Source organism: Pholis gunnellus (assembly GCF_910591455.1).
Source record: "Pholis gunnellus genome assembly, chromosome: 6".
In the NCBI taxonomy this organism is placed as follows: Eukaryota; Metazoa; Chordata; class Actinopteri; order Perciformes; family Pholidae; genus Pholis; species Pholis gunnellus.
Genome location: NC_136532.1, coordinates 8,456,673 through 8,474,410, shown reverse-complemented (window position 1 = coordinate 8,474,410; position 17,738 = coordinate 8,456,673). Strand labels below are relative to the sequence as shown.

At 41.8% G+C, this 17,738-nt stretch overlaps 1 protein-coding gene across 1 annotated transcript in view; it reads left to right on the top strand.

Moving 5' to 3' along the window:
- dock8 (dedicator of cytokinesis 8) overlaps positions 1–17,738 on the top strand; it is a 49,489-nt gene that overhangs the window by 17,585 nt on the left and 14,166 nt on the right. The window contains exons 9-36 of the mRNA XM_079160680.1: positions 2,904–3,053; positions 3,302–3,382; positions 3,474–3,636; positions 3,731–3,867; positions 4,077–4,170; positions 4,643–4,805; positions 5,625–5,742; positions 6,182–6,252; positions 6,459–6,603; positions 6,887–6,988; positions 7,165–7,260; positions 7,517–7,751; positions 8,208–8,372; positions 8,505–8,680; positions 9,193–9,285; positions 10,225–10,320; positions 10,914–11,063; positions 11,371–11,484; positions 11,627–11,782; positions 12,279–12,418; positions 12,683–12,846; positions 13,561–13,712; positions 14,741–14,923; positions 15,193–15,319; positions 15,809–15,896; positions 16,030–16,126; positions 16,675–16,809; positions 17,054–17,206. Of these exons, the coding sequence (XP_079016806.1) occupies positions 2,904–3,053; positions 3,302–3,382; positions 3,474–3,636; positions 3,731–3,867; positions 4,077–4,170; positions 4,643–4,805; positions 5,625–5,742; positions 6,182–6,252; positions 6,459–6,603; positions 6,887–6,988; positions 7,165–7,260; positions 7,517–7,751; positions 8,208–8,372; positions 8,505–8,680; positions 9,193–9,285; positions 10,225–10,320; positions 10,914–11,063; positions 11,371–11,484; positions 11,627–11,782; positions 12,279–12,418; positions 12,683–12,846; positions 13,561–13,712; positions 14,741–14,923; positions 15,193–15,319; positions 15,809–15,896; positions 16,030–16,126; positions 16,675–16,809; positions 17,054–17,206 (3,744 nt within the window). The remainder of the gene's footprint in view (positions 1–2,903; positions 3,054–3,301; positions 3,383–3,473; positions 3,637–3,730; positions 3,868–4,076; positions 4,171–4,642; positions 4,806–5,624; positions 5,743–6,181; positions 6,253–6,458; positions 6,604–6,886; positions 6,989–7,164; positions 7,261–7,516; positions 7,752–8,207; positions 8,373–8,504; positions 8,681–9,192; positions 9,286–10,224; positions 10,321–10,913; positions 11,064–11,370; positions 11,485–11,626; positions 11,783–12,278; positions 12,419–12,682; positions 12,847–13,560; positions 13,713–14,740; positions 14,924–15,192; positions 15,320–15,808; positions 15,897–16,029; positions 16,127–16,674; positions 16,810–17,053; positions 17,207–17,738) is intronic.

Here is a 17,738-nt window from a genome sequence, read left to right as displayed (position 1 = left end):
TCTTATTAAAGCACAGTCCGTGTAAAATTGTCGAAAATATCGAAACCTGCTATCGTTATCAAATTTGCCTTCTTAAACTGTGAAAAACACATGATACGCAATGTTTGTTTACATCATTACTGCTTGTAACATAAGTGGGCCATTATTTTAAGTCATAATCAGCTGAGAAACACAAAATGTATATATATATCATAATCTATATATATATATCAATAAGACATTGATTGTCTTATTTGACCGAATTGAGTCAATATACCTCTGATACCTTTGCTTGAATTAAACACAATAGGTGTTGTATAAATGGCATCAAACTGGGATGTTCAGTTTGTCTCATTGATTGTGCTTCCACCCTTGTTCCACGGTAGCTGTTGCATGCAGGGAGGTCTGCTAGTTTCTTTTGGCAGTCAACATTGAGGGATCAGTGTAATCTACAAGGTTTTACGTCTCATCATCCTCACATATTTGCGCCCCTGGGGGTCGTCATGTTTTGGTTCTATAACTACAAATACTGCGCCGCATTTTCCCAGTCACCCATTATGAGCCACGGCTGTTTGCATGTTTTCTGTGGATTTACACAGCTGGATAGTTTTTTTTTTTGTTTTGGGGTGAAGGGACTGGAAGGATTTAGTTGGCACTTAAGTGCTCGTGGATCTCTCAGATGGGAAAGGGTTTTAGCCACCGGCCTTGCCCTCTTCTCAGCGCTGCCCAGCTGCTTTCTAGCTTGTCTGCGGGATGGACGGCTTTTAAGATGGTCCTCCGAGTGAGACGGGTGAATGCCCCATATTTTTGAAAATGGACTTTATATAAGCCGATGTTGGGACAACACGAGCAGGATGAGCGTTCCACTGTATGGAACATTTTGCCTAATATGTCAAAGAGAGCACTGTACGTGAATATTTTCACTTCTGCTTCCATAAGAGCAGAGCTGAAGTGTGACATTGTCATTCACTTAAGATGAATAATTGTATCACGTGTTAAAATGAAGGAGGTCTTTACAGCATCCTGCCTATCACATTGAGCAGAGACAGATAAAGAGCTATGAAATGTGTCTCTGTCTGAGTGAAGCTTGTTTTATCACTTAGTTTTAATTGTGCTGGAACTGTGGAGCATTTGCAACTGACCCATTTACCCTTTCTCCAACTCTCTTCAGTACACTCTCTGTCTCCTCGAGTGTAATATTGTATTTGCCTCTTTGCCTTTATTTTCTCTCTGTTTCCCTTCATCCCTCGCGTTCGTATCTGTATCCCATTGGGATTGTGCTGCTCCGTCTCTGTTTGCATGCTTTTGTTTTGTTTTTTTCAATCATTTTTGTTGTTTCACATCTGTGGAATGTGCAGCAGATGTTCGTATAATTCCATATAATACTTTAGTTATTAATCATGCCTCTCTGGTCCATCAGCCAAGGTACAGACGCAGGATTTGACCCAACAAGGGGGCCTGCTTATGATATCAGATTCATGGATAAAAACAGACAAATTGTTCTCGAGTAGACATGCAAACAGATAAATATGTCGTCGCAGTAAAAAGGGTGGAGAAATGTAAGCTTCTCTCCAGGTTTACTGCAGGCATTAGTAATCTTCTTCCTGTTATTCTCCTACGAGACCAGACAAGCCTAGTTTTGCTGGACTGTGACTGCAGCCCGACGACATAATGAGTGATCAGAACCACAGCGTTTCTTTCATATCAGTTAGCTACGTGTTGTTTGGTTGACAAGACATTTCTCACTCACTGACGCAGCAACCTCAGAATAACTGCAGATTCATGGAGCTGCTTTGAAGAATGTTTGTGGGAACGGAGCTGATGTCTGTCGCAAACATTGTTATTCACCTTTTTTTTTTTGAAAAGTTGTTAAAGGGGGTCTAACAACACGCAGCATCTTGCCACACAGTAGCTAACATGGCTGTGTCATAAGTGTGCCGCATTAGAAAACGTTAAAACAGTGTGTGTGTGTGTGTGTGTGTGTGTGTGTGTGTCAGTGTAGTCTGACAAACATGTCGTGCTACAAAGGGCTGTTGCATTCCTCGTTTCTCACTCAATCCAAATTTGATGTTTTGAAGGTTTATTTTCACAAGTGAATGTGGTTAGAGTTACGTATGAAAGTGAACACTTGCACTTTGTTCCGTTTCATGAGAATATGAAGCGTGATATGCTGTTTAACTCAGCTGGCTTTGATTATTGAGAAGCCATTTCTGGGATTCCAAGAAGTCCCGTGACGGTACGAGGTGGACTCCTCCACAGCAGGCTTTTGCGAACGCTCACTCTTGTGGTAAGTGTGCCTCATGTTGACGTGACCGGGGTCATTTCCGTCACAGGCTTTCTGGCCTGTCAGACCACTATTAACAAAATTTCAGATATAAAACCTAGAATACTTTGCCGAGTCTGAAATCTGATCACAGTGACTGTTTTGAGGATTGCAGTTAACAACTCGGGCAGGTTTGGCTGACCTAGCACTCTGCTTTGGTGTGGTCAGTAAAACGGAGGTCCTTCGGGACGAGCAGAATGAAGGAGAGTGTTTCATGGCTTTCCAGTGAAAAGGATCACATGATCCACACCAGGCCCGGCCAGACCAGGACATATGTCTGTGTTCCTAGCCCAAGGCGAGTAGAAGACTATGTAAAGCCCCGTAGGCCGGATTTTACTGTGTAGTATTATTATATGGTAAAGAAAAGATCACTCCCTATTGCACACATTCTTCACCGTTTTTGTTTTTTATTTTTCTCTGCGCTTGTCAAGACGTTTCATACAAAAATAAATGGATGATGAAGAAAATTTATTTAAACAAATAAAAGAAGGTGAGAAGAGAAACGGTGGGGCTGACTGAATCGGTCTTAGGTTTACATGGTACCAGTGTCCTGGAGTCCTCATAATGTGTCCTGTTTCTTCTCACCTGTGTCTCCCTCCAGATATCAGAGAACTTCTACTTCGATCTGAACTCCGAACAGTTAAAAAACATCTTGAAACCTCACACTCCGCACGTGGATCAGTCGACCCTGGCCCGATCGGCAATCTTCTCTATCACCTACCCTTCCCCAGATATCTACCTGGTCATCAAGGTAATAAAGAAATCCATAGCACCTATGAACAAATCCTACCAACAGTATGTAGCAGAAGTAAAAGGATCTTCGGCTATTTTCTTCCTGGCTTTAAATAACTTAGTCCTAAACTCCCAGATTGGTTTTATGTACCCTGTAATTCAGTTCAATGCCGCCTTTTGTATTTCTTGCTCTTCATTATATGACTTTTGGAGTTTGATTATTCTGAGCTGCTCTAATGGCTCATGAGCTTCATGTGTGTGTTTTAGATTGAAAAGGTTCTCCAGCAGGGAGAGATCGGAGACTGTGCTGACCCCTACATGACACTGAGGGAATGTGACTCTGCAAAGGTAATGTGACGCATGTTCCTAAAGTTGGAAGGTATTTTTTTGCTGCATTCTTTTAAAAACAATAACGTAACTTTATCTTTTGGTCTTTCAGAACAAGGACAAGCTTGAGAAGCTGCGAGGTCAGGCGGAGACGTTCTGCCAGAGGCTTGGCCGCTATCGCATGCCGTTCGCCTGGGCAACTGTTAATATCATGGAAGTCATCTCCACTGCTACGATAGACCGCGACGTCACCGACTCCGACAGCCTAAAAGGAGGTGTGTGCTTGTGTGTGTTCGTCCTAATGAATGGGATGACTAGGGTGTGTATTTCCATAGATTGTTTGTTTATAGTGCATATTTATTTTTCCAGGTAAATCCAGCAGCATTGACCGGAGGGCACAGCTTCCCAGGAGGAATTCTGAACGTTACAATACCATTGATGATCAATTTTGTAACGTGTCTGCCTTCAAACCTGCCACCATCACTATCAGCACCATCTTCAAACAGGTCGGACAGCTGCCCACACACAACGAGACTTTTATTTCCTTGAGATACAACATACAGTGTCACAGACAGACGAGCTCGTCGTCATTCTTTGATCAAACATGACATTCCATCAGGGTGTAGGAAATGTTCCACCACAAACACTTCACTGTTAAAACAATGTCTAATATTTACGTAGGTATGTATTTAATGTGTTTTTGTGTGTGTGTCAGGAGGGAGATCGTTTGAGTGATGAGGATTTGCTCAAGTTCTTGTCTGAGATCAAGAAAACCTCCACTCCACAGAGGAGAGTCAAGACAATATCAGGTCATCTCTCTCATCACATCTAAACACTCATTCTAACATTTTTCATTTTTTAAATTGAGGTAATACTTCTACACTATGGGAATTAGGTTTATCTGCTTTCTTGCAGATAGTTGAGGAGATTGATACCGGTCATGTACGACTGTTTACATATGAAGCTGCAGCCATTTAGCTTAGCTTAGCACAAAGACTGGACAAAGGCTTTGTTAGCTTTGGCCAGAGACCGGCTTGCTGTTTCCCCCTGTTTCTGGACTTTATGCTAAGCTAAGCTAACCGGCTGCTGCCTGTAGCTTCATACTGAACAGAGAGCACAAGCAGACTTCCCCAAAATGTTAAACTATTCCTTTACTGTTTGGTGATTGATTCTTTTTATCAGTGTGTGTCTTGTTTGTGTATTGATTAGGCAAAGAATTCAAATGACGTGACGTGATATCATGTGACGCATGCAGAAACTGACTCATCTTGTGTCTTCCAGGTTCCATAAAACTGGACATGTCTCCAGTCCACGACACGCCGCTGGCATGTTTGTCCACTGAGCTCATCCCTCTGATACCTGTGGCTGAGAAGAACATCCGGCCAATCAAAGAAGTGCTGGAGTTCTCATCCAGCGAGGTGTATGTCCCTCACAACATTTACAGGTGGGTTAGAAGGCATGATATATATAACTGAATGGTCACACACTCATTAGACAGCTGCTTCACTTTTAGTTATGGCATTTCTGTATCCACAGATACTCAACACAGTGGAAGAAAGGAAATAAGACCTAATCAAAACGTTTATATGTTTACTACATTTTCTTTGTCGGAGTGAAGTGAAACTGTTTCCCCAAAACTTTCCGCTCAACAGGATAAAATACAAACAAGGTTTGTAAAAAAAATGATTCACAGCTTGAGGTGTAAACAAGTTTGTTTCCTCTCACTGATGGTCTGAAAGACCAGAGGCCACGTGAACAGTCATACTGTACTCGTCACCTAAGAGCTGACTCCGCTTTGCTCTTTCTAGTGTTGCGTCTATTTTTAGGCCGTTTCATCCAGGCTACCTGTAAAATTGCCTCGTAGTGGCAACAATAGGGAGGCAGCCTGTGTGAGCGGAGGTTTAAACGACACTCAATTCTGAAATGCTTTCGCTTGTAATGAAACATACTTAACGTCATGTTTGAACAAGTTGCTTGCACGGTAATTACACTCTGACATTCTCTGAGCATTTGTTCAGCGCAATCTGCGGTATTTCCCTGTATTACAGGTTTCTACAGATTACAGTCTAGTATTAAAACCACAGGTCCCGGTGAATTACTGGTTTTCTGCACTTTTGTCATGACCAAGATGTTGCTGCACAGATAGTGCCATCTAGGGATGTATATTGGAACTGCTTCATTTTATATACAGAAGGATTTGCATGATTTTTTTAAAATGTATTAAGTACAAAAGTTGCCTTTTTCTCTCCCTGTGTCAATGTAGGAACCTGCTCTATGTCTACCCGCAGAGGCTAAACTTTGTCAACAGACTTACATCAGCGAGAAACATCACCATCAAAATGCAGTTTATGAGCGGAGAGGACGCAACCTGCTCTTTGCCTGTGAGTGCTGCTGTTTGTAGATCTGTGATCTCACTGCACATTTAGAACAGTAGCATTGATTGGTGCTGATGGTTCCACTGGATTTACTCATGAAAGTGTGTGCATTTTGTAATTGTATTATTAACAACAATAAATACACACACTGAAGTTAACACCCAACAAATACCCCCCCTTCAGATTTACCATTTACCATCCCTCTTGAAAGGACAGGTTCACATTTGCTCCTGTCGGTATAATAACAATAGTCAGGTGTCCATATGAACATTGAGAAAAGGTTTGATTGCTGTAATTATTCCTTCTTTTCATACTGACCATTATGAGATGCCCTCTTAATGTGCTTTCAATGCAAGTGATGGGGAACAAATCCACAGTCCTCTTTTTGAAGATGTTTTCAAATGTTTATCTTGTACCTCTAATTTGTGTTTTTGTCCATTCTCAGGTCATTTTTGGGAAATCAAGTGGCCCTGAATTTTTGCAGGAAGTCTACACCCCTGTTACCTACCATAACAAGCAAGTTCTCCTTATTGAGGCACATTATACTGTTTGTGATGGATTCTTTTAGTAATATAAACAGTCTGTTTCTCCCTGACTCGCTGTCACACTCTGGCTTGTGGTTTCCCCTGTTCGCTCTTCTCTCCCCCTCCACCCTCACTCATCCCTGTTTTCCTCTGTTTGGCCTCCTCTACAACTCCCTCTTTATGTTGATTTATCTTCAGGTCCCCAGACTTCTATGAGGAAGTGAAGCTGGCTCTTCCAGCCCGTCTTACAGAGAGACATCACTTGCTGTTCACCTTCTACCACATCAGCTGCCAGCAGAAACAGAACCAGAGTGGCAGCTGTGAGACGCTCATTGGATACTCTGTGAGATTTTGTCCTTTACTTCCCGACCATATTTCTAAATGTACACACAGAAAAAATAAATGCTAGCATGCTAATATTAGCATTGACCTCAAAGTACTGCTCTGCCTAATTACATCCTGTTCATGATGGTTTACATGTCTAGAGACTTGTGAAAACACAGACCCACACATTTAACAATATGCTGCAGCATATTAATTAATTTAACATCAGAAAATGAACTTGTATTTAATATTAAAGTGCACACAGCTGACATACTAATTGTTCACTTTTTGTTCTTATCTAGTGGCTGCCCATAGTGAACAATGACCGGCTACAGACTGGTCAGTTCTGTCTGCCCATTGTCTTGGAGCGACTACCTGTCAACTATTCACTGCACACGCCTGAGGTAAATATTATATATTTATGTTTACATTTTAGACATACATTCTGCATGTCCATATCATGCTACTGTATGTAAAGGAGCCATCAAGTATTCGTGGAAGGCTATGGACACATTAAAGACTGAACACAGACATAGAGGACAGTTCACACAGTTATGGTTCCTGTGTGTCTGTTGTGTAGAAACTTCCTCCCCAGACTCCTCCGGTCAAGTGGATGGAGAGTCACAAAGGAATCTTCAACCTCGAGGTCCAGGCCGTGTCATCTGTACACACACAGGTGAGTAGTGGTTGCACACAACAACACAACGGCTGTCTTTTTTTTTTTTTTGCTTACCCTCTCTTCCAATTTTAGTCTGTCATGCACACACACATAACACAACAAGTCTCCACTTTGCTGTAGTAAGATATCCACCCTGAGGCATCACAGGCATACTGTCTTTTTACACTTATTTCTCTGTGTAAAGAGAGAAACAAGTGCTTGTGCTTCCCTCACAAGTACCGCACTGTAACAAATCATCTCTTTTCTGTACCAGGACAACCACCTGGAGCGTTTCTTCACCCTCTGTCATGCCCTGGAGGGTGGCGCTACATTCCCACTGCGGGTCAGGGAGGAGAAGATTCCAGAGAACAAGCTGGAGCATGAGCTGAAGCTCAGCATCGTCTCCCTGTCCTCCTCCAGTTTAGAGCCTCTGGTGCTCTTCCTCCATCTGGTGCTGGATAAACTCTTCACCCTCATTATGCAGCCCATGGTCATCGCCGGCCAGACCGGTGAGGAGTTAGCTCATTTATCAGGCAGGGACGTTAAACATTCCCTTGCTCCAGCTTCTGCAATGGGAAGATTGGATGAGAAGATGGGATTTTTTCAGTACTTTTTTTGTTTTTTACATTTTATTGGCTAAATAATAAACAGTTTAATCAATAATGATAATGGTAGTTAGTTGCAGCCCTAGTTACACACCACAGATTTGCAAACTGAAAACATAAATGTTTCAGAGCAAGAGGATGAGCTGTTTAAAGTCTTCTCAATTTAATGAAAATTAGATAAAAATTGTTAAAGAGATTTTCTGTTGATAACTACTTAGCCCTTATTGACTGTAATACACAGCTTAATGTCAGTAGTTTTCTAAGAACAAGGAAGGATAGTGGGTTTTTTTTTGGTCATGATACTATTTTGGATATTGTAAGTCTAACATTTTTGGGTGCTTGTTTGTCTGTGTCCTACAGCCAATCTGGCCCAGATAGCCTTCGAATCGGTGGTTTCTATTGTCAACAGTCTTCATAACAGTCAGGAGCTGATCAGGGATCAGCAGGGTAGGAACAGCCTCTTGGCGACCTACCTTTACTGGGTCTTTCGTCTGCCTGATCCCCCTCGAGACATACAGAATACAGGTACTGACATGATGATTTATGAATATGAACTTGCTTAATTTTTGTATTTTTTTTCCTTTTGATTATATTTGCTGTGGTTATTTCAAGAATGAAGAAGTGATCTTTTTTGTGTGCCCCTGAACCTGTGTTCAGATTCAGGGAGTATACCATCAGCAGAGAGCCGTTACAGCACCATGGGTCGGGCCACAGCAGCCACAGTCGGCTCCATGCTTCTCGAATCCAGAATCCGCAGCAGCAGCAACCCTGACATCCCCGCTCCACACACCTCTGCTGAAGATGCTGAGGTCAAAAACATCCTCTCTGCCAAGGTACAGAGAGTCTCCTCAAACCAAATCTCCTGAAATCTCTCTGTAAAGAGAATTCACTCCACCTTACAGAACCATGAATTGATGTGAATTCAAAGAAAATATTTGAATGCCGGATGAATTGAGCTCAGTTTTGGAAGTTTTCTGAAAAAGACCCATCTACACAGAGAGGGAAATTAGCCGACTAGACTTAAAGTGTGTCATATAAATCTTGACAAAATGTTCACTGAAAGTCCATATTTCACCAGGCCAATGCACTGTTTTATTTATTTAACAAACTATACTCACACACACACACACACACAGACACCCACACACACACACGCACACACACACACACACACACACACACACACAAACAAATATCCCAGCAGGCTTGCACATACACACAAAACATGTCATTTGCTATTCATCCCCACAGTACATTAGGTATTCTAATAGGCCACTAGAAGCCCACTCTAATGAATGCATCCATCACGTTCAATGTGATGGAACCTGTGTGTTTCTGTCTCCAGGGCCACAACAACCCAGGCAGCCGCATGTCCACCATTGTGGACTTAAGCAACCACCAGAACTCCTCAGGAAGCACCAGGCCCTCCAACAGAAAGGTAAAAAAACAGTTCTCCCTTTCTTTAACTTTTTCCCACCGTCATGGCATGTGAGATGATGCACTGCAGCTTCATGAATAAAGTTTGGAGCAACTTGTTGCAGACATTTGCATGTTGATTAGACATAATTAAATATGAATTAATGTATTCTATCCAACTGAGACATATTCAAATTTGAGTTATGCAACAATATGTTAGCAGTGGTGCACAGCGAGATGTCCTGATATGAGAAAACTAAAGAGGGGGTGTAGGTGAAGATTGTCATGATATGAAATATCAGTCAGTTCAACTCTAAGTGGATTTAATGTTTAATGTAGTTATTAATAAAGCATAACACATCTCTACTGTAGTCTAATATAGCCAAGTTATAGCAGAGAACTGGTGATGTTTGAGTCCAGATATATGATTTAAATTGACACATGCTTTTCTTCTAATTCAATATTAATATATTAAACATTAAATATGGTTGTAGTTAAATATGTTAAATATGTTGAATTTTAGGCTGAAGTCCTTAAATAATTGCTGTTTAAAATTATACCATTCATTCACAATGTGGAGACACTTTAATGACCTTAAAATAATTGTATTAAATATTGGTATCCATAGCATAACCGGTTATGTTTAGGAATTCTACTTCTTACTGTTAGGATTATGCACGTGTTCAACAACACTCAGACCGTAAACATCCCACTGCAGTTTATTATGAAGAGACAGTTCCCTCTGCTAACCACAGGGTGGGAGTGTGACACTGAGAACCCCACTACTCTGGTGGATTATGGTTTAACATTTGTTCCTGTTCAAAGCTCAACCAGTATTTAACATTTGATTTACATTGATATTTGGTATAATACTTGCAGATGCTCTATTTAATGCTTTATTCTCTTAGCTACTAGAGGGAGGTTGTTTCTCACCACAGCTTTTGTATTTTCTGTCTTGCAGCAGTTTCATGAGGAGTTGGCCCTGCAGATGGTCGTCAGCACCGGGGTCTGCAGAGAGAATGCATACAAATATGCCTGGTTCTTCTTTGAGCTGCTGGTCAGTGTGCTTTAAAAAAAAAAAGTTGTTTCTTTGATTGACACACAGCTCTAAGGGAAAAAGTAAGGACTGCTTAGGGTGTTAATAATGAATGGATGAAGCAATACAAATAACTAAACAATACATGACCTCGTGGCCACACACAGTAAAAGATAAATGCTGTTTTTATTGTGTGGGGAACAAAAAGGCATTTTTTTTAAATCACTCTAGTCTGTAATTTATCAAGTCACTTGGCAATTTATCACCTTTTGGGATTTTTGGAAGTGTGTCATCACTCACAATCACTCTCATCCCTTCAGTTCATTTCACGTTTCTTTCTTTTTTAGTAACTTCACTCAAAATGCTCACTTTAATTAAAAAAATGCATCTTTCTCATTTTAATGAAAGATTAGGACGGAAGATGATGATAAATAATCGAGGATCGCTTTGTTATTATCAGGTCACGTTTTTGATCAAATCAGCGTTGCATCTGTCAGGTTAAATTATTGATTTAGATGCACACTCATCACTCTTGCTTCCAGTTGCTATGCATTTCCATGGTTTTCCTGATTCACATTTGTTACGCGTGTGTTGATGTGCGTTTGCTCCAACAGGTGAAAAGCATGGCTCAGCATGTGTCTCATCTCGACAAGCACAGTGTCCCCCGGAGGAGCCGGTTCTCTGACCGCTTTAAAGATGACATCACCACCATTGTCTCCGTGGTGACTGCAGAGATTGGCACCATCCTTGTCAAACAACAGAAGGTGAGGAATGCAATGATGATGATGATGATGATGATGAAGATGGCAATACATTTTGCTCATCAATATTTCAGTGAGTCAGACGAGTGTAACACTCTTCACTGCATCTGTGTTGCTCCTGTTCTCCCGGGCTTTGGTAGAAGCAGTTTCAGCCTCCCGTTACATGATGCCAGTGTCCTCCAAACAACAGGGAGCCAGAAGTGCTAATTATATTTACCTCTGTGGTATCAAAAGCTCAGCTTTCACTGCTAGATGCTTGGCAAGATCCGCTCAGTGCCGCTTACGGGTTGTTGATTGTTGTTGTTTTTAGGAAGTAGAGCAAGCGGAGAAAGTCAACATCAGCCTGGCCTTCTTCCTCTATGACCTGCTGTCTCTCATGGACCGAGGATTTGTCTTTCAGCTGGTGAAAAACTACTGCAACCAGGTAGAATAACATTGATTACAAATCAAAACCCTTTTAATATGTGTTTTAAAATACATGAATTCAGGGAATTGTTTTCTGTTAGATTCTGGGAGAGGATTATTGAATCATTTTAGATATTCCTTTTGCTTTATTTCAATTCTAGATGTCAACTAAGAGTGTGTCAATGCCGACACTGATCAGCATGCGTCTGGAGTTCCTGCGAATCCTGTGCAGTCATGAGCACTACCTCAGCCTGAGCCTCTTCTTCAGCAGCCCTGCCTCTGCTCCTGCCTCACCTTGTCCCTCCATCTCCTCACAGGTCTGCCCACTTGTCATTTGAAATTTGCACTTATGTGTATTTGTAATTCAGGTGATTGTTTCATCACTGATTGTAAATGCAACAATGTGATAAAGTGACATGCGTGGCAGGTCCAGTTTATTTACTCAGCCTTAAAGCAAACAGTTTGACTCAGAAGGTTTCACAGTCTGTGAGGGTTTATCCTTAGACCCTCGGTTTGTATGAGGGTTATCATCATGGCTGCAATAAGGGAGCAGTGTAAATGTTTGTGCCCTTCGTGCTTTTACATTTGCCATTTAAGAGAAAAACATCTAGGAAAGTATAAAGAGTGCTAAGGAGAATTGAAAAGGGGAGTTGAGGGAGTCATTAAATCGAGCAGATGAGATTAAATGGGATTCAGTTTAAAAAGAGCTGTTTGAAAAGTGCTTTACTTTGCATTAAGGAAAAATCGTACCCATATTATGTTCCCGCGCCTCTCATCGTGTCTGTCGCTGCTTCATTTCATGTCTCCATTCAGAGCTCCAGCTCGTGTAGTTACCAGGAGCAGCAGAGGATCTTGGGGCTGTTTGAGCTTTCTCAGGAATTCAAGCAGCAGCACTACCTCACCGGTCTGCTGCTCACAGAGCTCAGTGCCGCCCTAGACATGGAGTCAGAGGGGTATTGAAACATAGATACCTTCAAGTCTTTACCTCCTTATTGCCTTGTTTTTACAAAACTATTTCTTTCAAGGCACAAATTATAGAAAATCACAGACTCATAGACTTATAAACATGCATGTGAATAATTACTTTGATGTGGACACATTCCAATAAATAAAACAGCATCCAAACGTGCCAAAAATAGTATACAACTTCTGTATTTACTTGAATCCTGTATACTTGTAATGTCATTGGTGGATTCAACTGAACTTTGTGTTCACAGGGGAAAAGTCCAGAGAAAGGCCATCAATGCCATCTACAGCCTGCTGTGTTCCCATGATCTCGACAACCGCTGTAGTAAACCTGAAATCAGAGCCAAGATGGCTGCCCTCTACCTCTCCCTGGTGGGGATTATCATTGACTCCACCAACTATCTGGACTTTACTGGTATACACACACACAAGCACACGAGCGCTCTGAGACATAAATTGCATACGATTCAATTTATCGTTGTCCTTGTTGATCCATAAAGTTAATGTCATCTTGTCATTTCACGCTTAGACATATACAGTACATAGTTATTCATGGTACATTAACACAAAAAAAAATGCATTTTGCAACAATAAGACCACAATATTGTGTGCGCAGTTGTTCACAAGCTCACCGACCCTTCTGAGTTGGTGAGGTGGTCAACTTGCTTTCTCTATTGTATTTACACTACAGACACGGTGGAATTGGTCTTTTGTCACCTAAACTTAGTTTATCAAAGTGTCTTACCCACCGTTTACGAAAGCCCTGAGAGGCAAGTGAGACAAATAGAAACTACTACCACATGTTCTAAATAGGACTAAAAACATTCATGTTTTCTTTTACAGTAGAGAAATGTATGTCACTGAGAGAATGGATCAGCTAATTTCTTTTCTTCACTTGCCTCTCAGGGCTTACGTTTTATTTTATCTTGCGGTATTTTAACCATATTTCTTTATGTATTGTGTGGTATGTAATAGTTCATCCAGTATGTGTTGGTGCTTGATTCCTACTATTGATTCCTTCTATTTTAACTCTGATGAAGACTGTGTAGTGTTAAGTTCTGCACATTTAAACCCTGTATGCTCCAGCTCTCTCTTCTCCCACATATGTGAGCCCTGTTTGTCTCCGTAGTTTCTGACACGCGCGGCGGGAAAAACAAGACGGGCGGACCCGAGGATGACCTTGAAAATGTCCCACCCATCAATCAGTCTGTTGCCATGGCGATTGCCGGGAACCCCTTCAACACGCTGGGACGGAATGCACTCGTTTCCATGGCATCCATGGTAAAATTCTGAAATAATCCCGTAATGATGAAATGATAACTGATTGTAGTCTGTGTTTTAATATCTTTAAAAGTTCAAAAGTGCCTGTGATCGTGTCTGTGAGTATTCTGCCTCCTAACAGGTGAGCTGCACTGAGGTGGATTGATTGGCTGTCAGAGCCACACACACACTTCATCCATCCTGAAAAATCACACACACACACACACACACACGTCTGCGGGAGATGGTTTATGGGAAGGAATTGCCATCATAAGTGAACAGGGCCGTCCTTCCTGACAAACACATCCATCAAGTGCAGCTACAGCAACAACACAGGCACTAAAACTGAACGCTGCCATTCTCTCTGCTGCTCTCCAGGACATGAATCAGTCTCTTGCATGTTGTTACATGAAATACTGTTGTGGAAAAACCGATTTTCACACAACTGAGCCATCGGCCTGGAATCCATCACAAATCCAAACATGGCGCTTGTTCCACATTTTCAGGCAGTTCCCCCTCAAACGTCGTCAGCGACGGATGTGTTTTTTTCACATTCTTTTGGATAATATTTGATGTTGGTGCTGGTGAGCTTCTCTCAGCTCTGCTGTGAAACAGAGACCTGGAAACCAGGTTCTAGGTGGGACAGCAGAGCTCTAGGAGGTTAATGGCTACATTCATCAAACCTGCCACACAGTGCAGCAGCAGTAGCCCCCTATAGCAGCGATTCATTCATCACACGAATGAAGGTACATTAATCTGCAGTAGATTTAACGCCTATTAAGATTGGGGAAGAGAACCATACTTCACTAAAGCCCGTGTGGAAAGAAGTGTCCGGCCATGTTTGCGGTTTAGAGAAGCTTGTGAATGAAACACCGTTAGTTTGTTGGATACACTTGTTATAAACGATTCATTTCTTTTCTGCAACTTGTCGATCTGGGTGCACACACTGCACATGCATGTATAGAGGTTTGTGTGTGCGCTCTTAGGGTTCAGTGAGAGCTACATCATACCGTATCATACCACGTGTCTCTCTCCTCTCCTCTTCCCAGCAAGGTAAATCCGTAGCCACCCTGGCAGCAGACACCAGTCGCCACCTCTTGGCGTGTTTCCTGTGGGTGATGAAGAACGCCGATAGGAGTCTGATTCAGCGCTGGACTATAGATATGCCTCTCTCGCAGCTCAACAAGCTGCTGGAGCTGCTCACTATCTGCGTGTCCTGCTTTGAATATGGGGTCAGTTTGCTCAGTTATCCACTTGTTTTGTGTCGGTGCAGTTGCAGCAGCCTTTTCAATTCATTTTAGTTCGTATGTGTCATTATGTGTTATAATGTTAACATATTATTCCATTGTTAGATAATAAATCACCCTATTTATTTACCGCACAGCCCTACATTGCATCAGGGACGTCGGGGCCTCATGTGTATTTAATCATACAGAACTGAAGGATAAATGCAAAGTGTTGAAAATATTAAGATTGTATGCTGGTGAATATGTGTTTGTAGGGTAAGCAGAGCGGTGACAAAGTGAGCACCCAGGCCTTACAGAAATCTCAGCAGGCCAAGCTGCAGCTGGAAGAAGCCCTGCTGAGGGGAATGGGAGCCCGCGGGGAGATGATGAAACGAGTTGGAGGTGCTGTATCTCCTCTCTTGGAATTGCTTTTCTGTAATATTTCAAAGTCTGCATTTTCTGCAATATTTCAGAGTTTTGAACTGGAACTACCTAGTGACAAACTAGTGAATGTTATCAGTGTTTTATAAATGTGCGGTCAGCAAGTCACTGTCGGAACCAATTTCAGGTTACGCAGTATATGCTTAGGTTAGCATGTTAGTCTGTGTTAAGCAGCATTTCAAATATGAGTATACTCTGGTGTATAAGGAGACCAGGTAAATGTTTGATTATTGGGAAAATGCAGCTCTAAATTTGAACACAAATCATTTAATTTAATTGTTTCACTGAAGTACATTTACATACAGTTTTTGTCATAAAACAGTCCATTTTTTAGAATGCATGGAATACAATTATACAGTTTAGCATATAACCTGTATTAGTAAACATGCATACTCATTTTCTCACTACCGGATATCTTTACATGATAAGTTGCTTTTGAACCCCTCACAGGAATTGATAGGACGATGGGTCACAGAGAGAACCTCCGATGGAGGAAAGACCTCACTCAGTGGAGGCAGACCAACGACAGACAGGATAAGTAAGTTATTACTTAGCCTGCCTTCAAATTTTCCCGTTTTATCAGCGACTGTCAGTCTTTCTCGCTCGCTTTCTCAGTGTTTTTGTGCTTTCTTCTCCTAAATATCTGCCTTACTCTCGCCGTGGTTCATCAGGACTAAAGCAGAGTTGGACCAGGAGGCTCTGATCAGTGGAAACTTAGCCACAGAGTCTAACCTTATCGTGCTGGATCTGCTGGAAACCATTGTTCAGGTCAGACTCTAACCTATAAGCAATATCTCAACACTGTACAGAAAATTAAAACATGAAAAATGTTATGTGGACCATTGGCATTTGGTAATAGATTGCACTATATTGTAAGGTTTTCTTAATATTTTGCATCTGCAGAGGGACCTGAGAGTCCACAAGAGATTTTCTCCCATCAGCTATCCCTATTTAAAATATAATTACATTTGTATGCATAATTAAAATACCAACAAAGTTCCTGATTAGGTGTTTAACTAAACCCTGATCAGCTTTCTTGAGAATGGCTGGAAAACATTAAGTCTCTCCAAACCAGAGTGTTTATCACTCAGTGAATCATCATTTAACAGAGTATAAAACGGGTGGAATGCAGATAAATGTTTTTAATTGCTGTGAATGAACATAACATTAAATTAGTTCAATAAGTGAGCACAAAGACGGCGTAATGTACCATCCACACATGTGACACAGTCTTTCAGACTCAGCTTGAAGCATATCTGTGTGGACTGCTTGTTGAACCATGTTGATTTGCTCATTTTCTAATGTCCCCTGTCCAGGCAGTGCCATTGGCTGAGTGTAAGGACAGCGTGGTTGGCGGAGTGTTGAAGGTGTTACTTCACTCCCTCACCTGCAACCAGAGTACCACTTTTCTCTCTCACACCTTCAGCACACTCAGAGCGCTTGTTGTCAAGGTAGTTTCCTTTTGACGTGTGTGTATGTGTGTGTGTGTGCTGCACTTGAAATTCAGGAGGAGGCGTGTGTGTTGGTGTGTGTTGGTGTGTTTACACGAAACACTATCTGTGTCTAAATTTAAATGTTCTCATTTACTCGTGGGGGTGGCAAACTGTTGATACGAGCCAGAATTATTTATGTACATATCCACGTGTGATCGGTGTATACCTGTTTTAATTTGTCTGTATATGTGTGTGTGTGCAGTTTGGGGACCTGATGTTTGAGGAGGAGGCGGAGCAGTGTGCGGACCTGTGCCAGAAGATGCTTCAGTACTGCAGCAGCCCTGTCGATGAGAACAGGAGCCAGGCCTGTGCCACCCTCTACCTCATCATGAGATACAGCTACAGCAATGCCAGCGTAAGGGCACAATCACACGCACACAAGAGATGAGATGATCCTGTGTATGTGTTCCAATGGGTTGTCAGGATGCACAGACACAAAGAAACACACACACAAAGCAAATGTCAGCCTCCCTGTCAGATAAAACCTTATCTAACATCTAAGCTTGCAGAAGAAATTGCATTTATGTCGGATCAAATATAATTTAAGTGCACATGAAGGTTCAGAATTGCTTATGATACATGTGCTCTTGAACACACATGGAAGCGGGGAGTCTGTCACACACATCTCAGCCTGTCTTCTCCACTTTTCCTCTCCTGCTCTGCTTTAATGTCTTTTCTGTGTCTATTTTGAGCGTGCCGCAGAAAGTTTCTGCTGAAGGATGTGTCTCTGAGTCGAGAGCACAGAGATATGTCACTGTCTCCCCATGTTCCAACCCCTCTTAATCTAATGACAGCCAGACCTCTGTGCGTGTGTGTGTGTATGTGTTACAGTACATATGTGTGCATGTGTAGGTTCATGTGCCTCAAGGGCAGAGAGAGTGTAAAGT